Source organism: Galeopterus variegatus, unplaced genomic scaffold, assembly GCF_000696425.1.
Source record: "Galeopterus variegatus unplaced genomic scaffold, G_variegatus-3.0.2 Scaffold3530, whole genome shotgun sequence".
Lineage (NCBI taxonomy): Eukaryota > Metazoa > Chordata > Mammalia > Dermoptera > Cynocephalidae > Galeopterus > Galeopterus variegatus.
The window spans coordinates 119,213-131,876 of record NW_007729641.1 but is presented as its reverse complement, the minus strand read 5'-3'; the positions used below and the strand labels follow the sequence as shown (position 1 = coordinate 131,876).

Here is a 12,664-nt window from a genome sequence, read left to right as displayed (position 1 = left end):
TGATACCCAGCCATGTTTCCTAGGTAGTATATAGCACCAAATTCCTTCCAGGTTATGCTCATTCCTTCCAATTTGCATTCCCAGCATCTGTGTGACCTGCTCCAATGATTTCAGAAGTGGCTTATCCATCATTACTTATTCATTGTTACCCAAGGCCCTTGTTTCCAAGGATGTCCTAGAACCTGTTGGATGTGTGCTTTCTCAGACCCCATGCAGAATCTGTGGGGTTCCCTCTCAGACAGCTGCTCTTAGTGACCAGCTTCCACCTTAACAGCAAGACCTTGGTGACCACTCTGATGGGAGAAAGCTGAGCAGGGCACTTGTGGGACATCTAGGACTCTTAGTTGGCTACAGAAGCCCTTTTCTTCTGTGACCACACCTGTGATTTTTAGTTCTACCCTCAGAAAACCACGTGTCCAAGCTGCATGGATTTATTAGAACCAAAAGAAAATTCAACATCGAATACTGTGTTTGTGTTCATGCTGAGTTCTCTACAGGCAAGAGCAGTTTCTTTTTTTAATTGGTGAACTTAACATTTTTTTTTTTTCACAAGAGATTTGATCTGTCCATGCCTCTGTGTAGGCATTCCTAAAAGACAGTAACCCAAACAACTATTCTCTGTCTTCCTTAGGTTCCTCCAGAGCCTTTCAAAGACATGAATTGCAAAACCATTTACACGCTAGGTGGGGTTCTTGTTTGTTTGTTTGCAGGATTCTGTGTTCCTAATTACAGTATATATTTTAAAAGCATGGGATTTATCTTCCTCATTTTTGAACCTCTGATAAGGTAGCACAGAACAAACATTCAATCCACATTTGCCGAATAAGTGAATTATGTAGTTTCTGAAGAGAGAGGAAATAACCAGGGCAGATGCTCACCCTGTCCCTGGCACTGATGAAGAGGATGGCTCCATTTCTGTCCCTTGGAGCTATCCCTGATATCCCCATAGACCCACACGTGACAGCCGGCCAATGGGCTGTGAAGACCAAGGAGTTTATTAGTGATGGATCCAGAGCAAAATACAGGGACACCCAGAAGAGCAGGGCTAGTGTCAGGAGGAGCTCTCCTGTGCCCTGGCATCACACCTTCTGCTCACATCCACATTTCCATACCCTTCCTTCCCTGAGCATTAAAGTGCTAAAAGAAAATTCCTTTATGTCTCTGATAGTTCTGTGTTTTTCAGCCTATGGCTTTTTCCCTGACATTGCCTCATGGACATGAAATATATTCTCTGGGACATACAGAAATACTTAAAAATTTTTGGACTACAAATGACCTACATTATTGCTTATACTTCTGTATTTTATTATTTTGCATATATAATTTTGTATTATGGTTAATAATACTTGAGCTGTTAATTTTGGACAATTACTAGTCTAAGCACTTTATATTTATTAACCAATTCAGTCTTCTCAGTACTCCCGTGAGGAACGTAGCATTATTATCTCAGTTATAAAGGTGAAGAAAGTGAAGCTACTTCAAGAAAATGATAAAAAGGTACAAACCTTTCACTTACTGTATGTGTAATATATGCCAAACCCTGTTTTCCATACAGGGCGTACAGTAGTGAATAATACATACCAGAAACCTACGTTCACATAGTTCTTATTCTAGAGGAGAGTAGCAGAATGTAAACAAAAAATCAAGGTGATCATCATAGTGATAAGTGAAATATATAAAATCAAAATTGTCAGTAAAATAGCTCTGTGTTTAATGTTTATGAGGTCTCCAAGAATGTCTCTCTGAAAAGGTGGCATTTTAAACAGAGAATGGATATTAAAACAAAACTAGGCAGGTGAAGGTAAGGGGCAAGAATATTCCAAGCAAAAATTTTAAAACAGTGTAAAATAAGCCGGGTACAGAAAGACAAATATCACATGATCTCACTCATATTTGTAAGCCGGGTACAGAAAGACAAATATCACATGATCTCACTCATATTTGTAATCTAAAAAGAATGCTCTTATCTAAGTAAAGAATAAAATGTTGGTTACCGTGGCTGGGGTGGTTAGTGGGAAGAAAGAGTTAAGGATATGTTGGTCAAAGGATAACTGTAGTTAGCTAAAAGGTTTAAATTAAATAGATCTATTGTACAGCATGGTGACCATAATTAATGATGATATATTGTGTTCTTCAAAATCTCCGAGAGTGAATGTTGTGTTCTCACCTCAAAAATGATAACTATATGAGGTAACGCATTGGTTAATTAGCTGGATTTATCCGTTTCAATACATATGTATATATATATTTAAAACATTATGTTGTACTCATAAACAATACATACAATTCTATGTCAATTTAAAAAAATAAATTTGAAAAAAATATTGCATAGAAATACTTGTGAGATGATAGTAGGTGTAAAAGACAGAATACTAAATGTAATACACTCATTAACTGTATATTAAAAATAAGATGAAAAGACCAATTAAAATTGAGGGGAGTACAAATAACTTTTGTTTTAGTTTTTATACTTTTCTATATTTTTCATATTTCTGTTACCCAATAAATGTTATTTTAAATTGCCTCTGGAAAATAAGAAACTAGAGGTAATTTTAATGTTGGAGGAAGGAAATTGCTTTGATAATATTCACATTTATATAGCTTGTCTACAGAGGACATTCCTTTGGAGTCATTTACCAGTATATATCATGCTAGAAACCACTGTGTGTTGGGCTTGGTAAAGAAAAGAATGAATTTAAGATTTCCCAGTGGCTAAAAAGTATGGTGATGTCACAGGAAGTAGGGAAGTCAGAGCAACTGGAGCCACAAGTCTGCACATAATCCTCCCTAAATCCTTGGCTGCCTCTTGAGATGGTCAAGTACATAGAAAACACCAAAGAGCCCAAGGACATAGAGCAACTGGGAGGATAAAGGAACTGGCAAGATGCTATAAAACACAGGAAAGACTGAGATGCTGATGGAGTTCTGTCAACTTATAACAGCTTGGTTAACACTTCTAACTTTTTCTTAAAACCCCAAAAGGTGAAACTTCTGATGCTGGACAGGATGAAATTAAAACTTTCCATTCTATATTTTTGGCTAATTACAACAAAACATCCTACAAAATTCAAAAAGCAGGGCCGACCCCGTGTCTCATTCAGGAGAGTGCTGCGCTGGGAGGGCAGCGACGTTCTCGCCGCAGGTTCGGATCCTATATAGGGATGGCCGGGTGCGCTCACTGGCTGAGCGCGGTGCGGATGACACCAAGCCAAGGGTTATGATCTCCTTACCGGTCACAAAAAAGACAAAAAAAAAAAAAATTCAAAAAGCAAATGACACAAGTCTCTGAATGGCGGAGAAAATAAGTCAAACAGGCTAAGTACCTTAAAAGAAAAGGAATAAACATAACAAATTTCATGTTTGTTTCATTTGTTTGTTTGCGCTCTGATATATTGGGATTTTGGCCTATTCACTGGTGTTGGGCTAGATCACAGACCACCCAGCCCCATCCTGTGCAGATCATGAGTCAGGTAGTTGAAAAAAGATTCTGGTGGCCAATAACATGACAGACATGCTTTATTCCAACATGAGCTCTGCTGGCCAATGGTATGGAGCCTTTTTACCAAAATTACACAACAGTGCTAATGAGCCAAGGAGTATATGGGCGTGCACGCACAGTTACACCACTCTTATATAACTTGTTTACAGTGGATGTGCTGAGTCATTACCCAGCCAGATATCAGGCTAGGGGTCCTGACTATACTCACTCCATTTTCCTCGTACTCCACCCCTTCAGCGTCCTTCAACGTACAATCTATGCATCTGAGATCTTCCTGAGACCTTCTGTGACATTCCCTTAGTGAGGATAGCTGACTCTTGCATCCATAGGCCACAGCAGCAATATAGGTTGCAGGAACATGCCACCAAAACACTTCTGTACTTCATGTCCACTAAAGTGGGTTCCATTAGCACTTTCTGTGACCAGGGGCCAACCATACATGGCTATAATGCTATTTAATGCCTAATACTGCTTACCTGGTCTGGGGCCTTGCAGAGCCATACAAATGGAAGACCTGTAACCATATCAACAAAAAGGTGATTTAGCTTGAGTAAGGTTTTCAGTTCTGCATGAAGAGAGAGCACACAGCTGTGAAAGGATTCATCCCACAGTATAAAAGAAATACCCTGAGTTTACTGCAGGTCAACACACTACTCTGCTTTTTATTTGTATGTCATGTGTGCAACTCCTGGTGGTTTGTGGACATTAAGCCCTTGTCTATTAACTGTGTTTTCCTTCTTTGCTTAGCTTTGTTTTAATTATATATATGAATATGCCATAAGCTTTTTAGTTCTCTTTGAATCCCCTACACTAAGTACAGTGTCTGGCAGTTGGAGTCCCAATGTCATCTGATAAATAATTTTATGGATATATAGTGTTATTAATAAGAGAATCACCCCAAAATTGTTCTTTGTAGGAATCCCAGGAACCTAGGACACTATTGACTATTTAATAAAACCTGCATTACTTTAACATAATGATGTCATTAGAGGAGTTAAAATACATTCACATGTACTGATTAAAAGGCACAGTCATTGAAATATTTTACACATTCTCAACAGGCAATGATGATGATTCTTAAATAAAAGGGTAACAATATGGAGAATAAGCCAGAGGCAGAGAAGGTCATGGGCAGCTGGAGGAGAGGGAGTTGAGATAGCCAGGTCATGAGTCCACAGGGAGGACCACCTGACCATGCATCAGGCCTGAAGCCCCAAATCATCCTGTGGTGACCTGGCAGGTGCAGGGCCACATGTTCTCATAGGCATCATGGATTAAGTTAAAACTAATTAGGTTTTTGAGTCAGGTCAGTAAAATTTTCTCTTGAAAATTAGCTTCACACTCTTCTATTCATAAAAATCATTGTTCTAACTGAGGAAAGCTACATGACTCACACCTGCTGGGAGAGCAGGAAGCAGCAGGTGTGAGTATGCAAGATCCAGAATACTGCTGGTGAGAGCCTCGCAGCACCACTGGCTGCTCTCGTTCTGGGAAGGCTTTTCTCTCTGATAAGGAAGTACATGCTCCATAAATTAGACATGACTGGGGGAAGGTGATCCTGACACAGACCAAAAGGAGGACTCTTTGCTGGGGGATGAACAAGGACATGTGAGAGATACATCAGGCTGGACTCAAAAAGGTTAAGAGGTGATGTCCTGGAGAATATCTGTGTTTACAGAGTAAACAGTCACCCGTTTATAGTTAACTTCTGTTCCATTCAGAAGAGTACCACAAATGTGGCAGCCATGGTTGAGGTTAAGATTAAGGTTAACATTGCTCACAAGAATATAATATATAAATACATGTGCCTTGCCAAACAGGAGGTTTGGGGACTAATTTCAACCTAGATTCTGCATTTCATGCTGGTGTTCTGTGTCAGGGCTGTGTCCCCTGGAGGAAAGATCTTTTTGTCTAAGCCAGTCTGGAAGTGGAAAATATTCCTCATTCTTACAGAGTTGTGTTTAGTCCCCTGAAAGCACCAAACATGTGTGAAGGACACCAGGAATCTCTTGAAACAACAGGGATACATTGGGAAATCTGACATGGCAATCTACTTGTCTGAAGATGGGGCTATTAGGGACTTATATTTTGTTGACAAAAATTGTGACCGTATAACATACCCAGACCAAGGTGCCTTGGGAAAATGTGCGCACTCGAAAAAGTTTGGAACCCAGCTGTTCTTAGCCCGCTGTTTTCCAGGAATTAAATGAATTCAGTTTTCCCACAGTGTTTCCCCTTTCTAACAATCCCAAGGCCAAGGTTGTTCTGCTTTTATAGGTGATATGACAATTATAGGCCTGAAGGGAGATGAGCTGATGACATCCTTTATAATGATGATTAGAGGCTTCATCTCACACACACAGACGCGCTCCACAGTCAGCTGGGTGAGTGCCTGTTCCTCGGCTTCATTAACTGTGAATGCTCATGGCTCAGGTGGGTGGTGGGATGAGAGTTTTCTCACTGAAGTGTTATGAGAAGTGTCTTCTGGTAATTTCAGCCTTATATCTTAGAAAATATTAGGTAAAATAATCACAGGGTTTCTGACAAAAAGACCAATTTCATAACTTTTATGAGGCTATAAATTTATGAATTTGCAAAAGGACATTTATAATTTTGTAATGTTATATTTGAATTGGAATTGTGTTTTATTTTTACCTAATATTAATATAATACATAAGGTACAATTTTCACTGTTGTTTAAATAAAATTTTAACTACTAAAGACATCAAATCTAAACTAATTCAATATGCTGTATTCATACTTTGTTTTTTTAAATATGGCATATTTTTTAAGTCAGAATTTTTCAAATATTATAGGACAGTTTCAATTTTTGTCATAAAATATAAGAAAGATTTGACATTTTACAATAATGAGATTTTAATAGATAAATGTACAGATCACTGTTTTTAATGCCATATGGTAATTGCTAATAATAGAATTATTTTTTTTTCCAGCTAACAAAAACAAAAAATCTGAAAATACCAACTTCTGCTGTTTAAGACCTGCACTAAGCCCAATTGCCAAAGAGTAGTAGATGAATTCCAGTTATTCAGTTGTGTTTTATATTTACTATTTTATACTCACTATATTTTCTTTTGATGTTTGTAATATTCAGAAAAGGTTCTTTTTATGGAACTGATTTATGTGGGAGAGAAAAAGTTTTCCTTTTCTGAAATTGCCATCTGTGTTCTCACATTGCAACTATTGCCAGTAAACCACCCGACCACCTACCCTGTCACCTGCAGTTCCCATGATGGATTTATGTTGTTGATGGTCAGTCACAGTATATTTTACAATGCTGTTCATAGAACATGATAAAATTGATTGTAAAGATAAAAGTATTGATTCATATAACAATAAAATAAAGCCCAGCATGTTATTTTATAAAGTGGATTATATAATATTATCTGAACTAGCAGAGTGCAAAGATATGTACGGAAATAGTCTGTATAGTCATAAAATAAATCTGTATAGTCATAAAATAAAACAAATCCAGTTATGTATTATTTTAAATAATATATATTTTAAATGTGAGGAAATAAAATTTTAAGCCTCATTTTTTTTTCAAATTAACATATTTGCCTTTTCCCAAAATTATGTTTAGGTTCTCACAATTATTTCTTCTTTTTCATTACACTTCTATCTTCTTTATACATATGATCTAAGCTCATATATTTATATGAATATTTATATGTTCTGGAAGGAATTAATTGGATAAAACAATGACATCTGTATGCAGGGGGAAATAACACAAAAACATAATTTAAATTTTTTTCAGTGAAAGTTTTACACTGGGTTCTGATGTTGGATATTTCTTGATTAAATCTTAAAGGTCATATACTTTGCAACAGAAGGTACAAGTTTTTTTGGTCATTGGAGGGTATACCCATATTAAGTGAAGTCTCAATAAAATGATCAACCTATTGTTATTTTAATTCAATCACACCAATGTCATTCAGTGGAGAAATGTGGTATTTATCCTCTTGAAAATTGAGAGGTGGACTTTAGATATTGACTTCTGAAATGGATGAATTTATATAAGGGACATGTGGGATGAAAACGTAGACGTGAGTCAAGGCCATTTCGAGATGATAATATTAAAAGAATACTTAGTAAGCAGAAGTATGGTCCCCGAATTGTATCTGCAGCTTAATGTTTAGTACCTGTAAATGTACTAGGTTAGATGACAAAGAAAAATTAAGCTTATCAATGTGATTAATGTTGCTAATCAACTGACTCTAAGATAGGAAGATTGTTTTGGATTATGTGGGCTCTTGGATTGGGTGGGCCATATGTAATCAGAAGAGTTCTTAAATGTGGGAAAATGGGGCAAAAGAAACAGTGGTAGAGTGATGTCACGTTGAGAAAGACTCAATTGGTCATTACTGGTTTTAAAGTTAAAAGGGGGCCACAAGCTGAGAAATATGGGCATCGTCTAGAGCGTGAAAAGGCAAGAGAATAGGTTTTCCCCTGAGCCTACAGAACGGGATGCAGCCTTACACACATGATGATTTGAAACAAGTGAAAACATTTTTGGACTTCTGAATTCTAAAACCTTAGATAAGGATTTGAGTTGTTTAAACCATTACATTTTTAGTAAATTTAATTTTAGCAAATTCTAAAGCAGTAATAGAAAACTAATTTAGGGCTTGCATATTGTCATGCCAGGGTAAATTTTTTTTTTTTAAATAGCTTAACATTGACATACTCATTTCTCTTTTCAGTTGGAATGAAAAGCATTTAAAAAAAAAATGGTTGTGGGACTGACCGGTTAGCTCAATGGGTCAGAGCAAAGCCTTATAACACCAAGGCTGCCATTCAGATCCCCACACCAGTTAGCTGCCAAAAGAGAAAAATAATGCATGAAATGACTCCATTATCTCTCCCAAGCATGTGTTACAAAGAAAAAGCCATAACAACAAAGGTTGAGAAAGATGTAATGAACATAAGATTGTTTTACTTTCCAGTGTTTTCCTCGGTGATTTTTTCCATTATCATAACATTGCCTTCAGTTCAGCTATACCAAAAAAAAAAAAAAAAAGAGTAATTTTTATATGTGCATCACTTTTCTGGGTTCTTAACATTAAACAAAGAAGGACCTAATATTATTAAAGATGACAAAGAGTGTGGCCTGGGTACTATAGGAGATAGATAACAGGTAACTTATTCAAGCATTATTGTCTGTGTAAATACATTATATAAATATATCAAATGTATTATATGTGTATGAAAATATGAGCATATATGAAAAATATTACTGAGGCTGAATTTTGAAGATATTATGAGTTACTCAGTATTTATCAAGAATAATAAAATAAAATAAAAATTATGATAATGACGATGATAATTTCGACTAAGAAAAAGAAAAAAACACTGATAATGTGAGGTCTATTTTTTTTCAGACACCAAAAATATGTTTCCTCTTTTACACTAAGATGAAGTGACTTTCTGTTCTGCTGCCATGAAGCACGGCCTGATGTCCCAAGCCGGCATTGGGATCTCAGCCAACACCTTTCTGCTTCTCGTCCGCATCTCCACACTCCTCCTGGGTCACAGGCCTAAGCTCATTGACCTGATCACCTGCCACTTAGCCCTTGTCCACGTAGTGATGCTCCTCACTGTAGTATTTTTGGTGTCCCCAGATCTGTTTGAGTCACTCAATTTTCAGAATGACTTCAAGTGTAAGGTGTTTTTCTTCATGAGCAGAGTGATGCGAGACCTCTCCATCTGCACCACCTGCCTCCTGAGCATGTTCCAGGCCATCACCATCAGCCCCAGCACCTCCTGGTTAGCAAGATTTAAACATAAATTCACCAATGACATTATTCATATTTTCTTTTTCTTGTGGTTCCTCAGTTTGTCTTGCAGCAGTAACCTGATCTTCTATACGGTGGCTTCTTCCAATGTGACCCAGACCAATCTCCTAAATGTCAGTAAATACTGCTCGCTCTTCCCCATGGTCTCTATCATCCAGGGAGTGTTTTTGACTCTGACATTATTCAGAGACGTCTCCGTTGTAGGAATCATGATGCTCTCAAGCGCATACGTGGTGATTCTCTTGTTCAGGCATCAGAGACGATCCCTGCACCTTCACAGCACCAGTCTCTCCCCAAGAAGCTCCCCAGTGAAAAGAGCCTCCCAGACCATCCTGCTGCTGGTGAGTTTCTTTGTGGTCATGTACTGGGTGGACTTCATCATCTCATCTTCTTCAATCCTGTTATGGACATATGATGCAGTTGTCGTGGGTATCCAGAGGTTTGTGGGCAATGTTTTTGCCACTGTCAGTCCTTTAGTGATAATCAGATCTGATAAAAGGATAATCGAGACTTTACAAAATATGTGGCAGAAGTGCCATCATTTTTCAACAAGTTAGTGATTAAAATAAGTCTTATGAACAGATTCTTCTGTCATCCAATTATTCAAGTAGCATAGCATTTTCATCTTGTTTAATTAAAAGTTGTGGAGTCACACTTTAGTATATCTAAATATGGTTAATCCTATGTTGCCATTTTTTTTGTGGTTTCTTTCATTTAATGTTCATGGTGTTTTGATACTCCCACAGATTTACAGGTTTACCTGTGTATTTTGATTCTCAAATCTCCACCAAAAAACCTTTTCTTTTGAAGTATACTTTTTATAAGGCCCATGCAAACCATATTTTTCGAAATTTTTACTTGCAAAATATTTTATTTTATCCTTTTCCATCAAATATATCTTAGCTAAGTATTAAATTACAGCTTGAATATTAATGTTTTCCCTAAACTCCTAATATATTTTTTCCCTAAATAACTGCTTTTGTTTAGACTCCAGATTTTGCTGTCATCTTCATAGGTTAATCTGTATTTTCTTTATCACTGCCTTTTTTATTTTTTGGCATCTGGCTAGTATGGGGATTTGAATAGTGACGTTGGTGTTATAATGCTGCACTCTTTAACAAATTGAACTAACTGCCCTTACATTGATAATTAGCCCTGATGAATTCCAAATTTACTTGAAAAGGCTTACTCAGTAAATACTTAGTGATGTACATGTGTATGTGCAAGCCTGGTGTCAAAAATCATTTTCTCTCTCCCTCTCTTTCTCTTTGTACCTATAGAAGACCCTTTTATGATTCTTTCTGCCCAACTGAATGAAGATGAAGCATTCTTATCATTGCTTTTAAGTATTTTCTTTCTTCTTATATTATGAAGTTAGACTATTATTTCTGTTTCAGTATTTCTTTTATCTTTTTTATAACACAACATATTTCTGAATACAAGAAATCATGTTTTCAATTTTTTAAATTTATAAATTATTTCTTTGATTATAGTTTCATTTCTCAGTGACACAATTATCTGTGTTTTATTTCTTCTCATTCTAGTTGTCATATAAATGTGTATATAAATATAGTATTTTCTATTTGTCACTCTGCACTGCATCTTGGCTATGTTTATTCTGCTTAATCTTTCATTTCACTAATCTCTAAGGAGCTCATTTAAACTTAATGTTTAACCCATACATTAAAAATAAGTTTTGCAGGGGCTGGCCTGGTGGTGCACTGCTACAGTGCGCCGCTTGGGAGCGTGGTGGTGCTCCCGCCGAGGGTTCGGATCCCACATACAGACCGGCTGCTCACTGGCTGAGCGAGGTGCGGGCGCAACACCGAGGGTTGTGATCCCGTTGCCGGTCCCGGTCTGGTACAGGTGTGACACTGAGGGTTGCGATCAGTTGCCGGTCATGAAAAAAGACAAAAAGGAAAAAAAAATAAGTTTTACATATTATATTTATATGCTGTTTAATTTATATTTGTATTTTTCAACTATAGTGTCATATATAGTTTCTTGACTTTTCCCAGTATACCACACAGGTATTGCGACAGATGACAGTCTCATGAGAAGCCTTAAGTTTCTTGATTGGGAACACCACCACTCTTGCAATATACCATGTAGTAATAACAATTTGTAGAGGGTGATACTTTTTCTAATACTTGAAAAGCAATTTTTTTTTTTTTTTTTGTCTTTTTCCGTGTCCGGCAATGGATCGCAACCCTCAGTGTCGCGCCCGTACCGGACCGGGACCAGCAACGGGATCGCAACCCTCGGTGTTGCTCCCGCGCCTCGCTCAGCCAGTGAGCGGGAACCGGTCTGTATGTGGGATCCGAACCCTCGGGCGGGAGCGCTGCCGCACTTCCCAAGCAGCGCACTATCCAGTGTGCCACCGGGCCGGCCCAAAAAGCAATTTTATATTTTGCACATATATATAAAGTAATAATTTTCTATCTTAGTAAAGAGTTGCCATAAATTGTGAGAAATTCTTTTTTATAACATGAAACCAGTAGTTGGTAGAATAAGTCACCTAAATTTAGGTTTCTTGATTCCAATCACTATCCTTCTTTAACACTTCCATGACTCCTTAAAGTAATATTATTTTGGATTTTTAAGTTAATCCAGAAGTTATTTAAAAGGATGTTACTTAAAATTTGCACGTGGCTATATATTCCTTTTCATTAACACTTTATTTGTATACACACTGTTGTCATTTCCCAGTAGTTAGAGAAAAGAGATCTGTATGAATTTTATTTTCAAAAAATATTGACATTTTTGAAGTCTGAAACCTTGTCCTTTTTTTGGAAATTTCTCTGGATGTTTCAAAAGAACATATTCACTGTTTGCTGGTTTAAAATGCTGTCCATCCATCTATCTACCCAGTTAGTGCATCTATCTGATAAAGGCATGAAACACTTTTTAAAGAGAGTTTATTTGTTGTGTAATTGTGCACACAGATGTTGATATAGCAGGCCTAACTGCTTATCTTTAGAAAGATTTGCTGGCCCAAGCCCGGCTGCGGGAATGAGCGATCAGCCCAGTCATCAAAGGCCAGGAAAGCCAGCAAAGGACTCCACAGAGGCGGAGTGAAGCGCGCCAGACTGCCCCAGACCCGCGACCTCTATCCTATAGAACAAGAAGCCCTTGAAATGAATGACAGGGAATTTCGAGTGTTAATCCTAAAGAGACTGAACGAGATACAAGAAAACACAGCTAGACAACATGATGAAACCAGGAAAAACATACAGGACCTGAAAGAGGAAATGTACAAGGAAATCACTGTCATAAAAAAAAATGTAGCAGAACTTGCCGAACAGAAGAAGTTATTCAGCGAAATAAAAAACACAATGGAGAGTTTAAC

General features: G+C 37.3%; 1 protein-coding gene across 1 annotated transcript; it reads left to right on the top strand.

Moving 5' to 3' along the window:
• Positions 1 to 8,960: 8,960 nt before the first annotated feature.
• LOC103600978 (putative vomeronasal receptor-like protein 4) lies at positions 8,961 to 9,872 on the top strand. Its single transcript, XM_008585345.1, has one exon. It carries the CDS (start codon positions 8,961 to 8,963, stop codon positions 9,870 to 9,872), a length of 912 nt encoding a protein of 303 aa, XP_008583567.1.
• Positions 9,873 to 12,664: the final 2,792 nt, after the last annotated feature.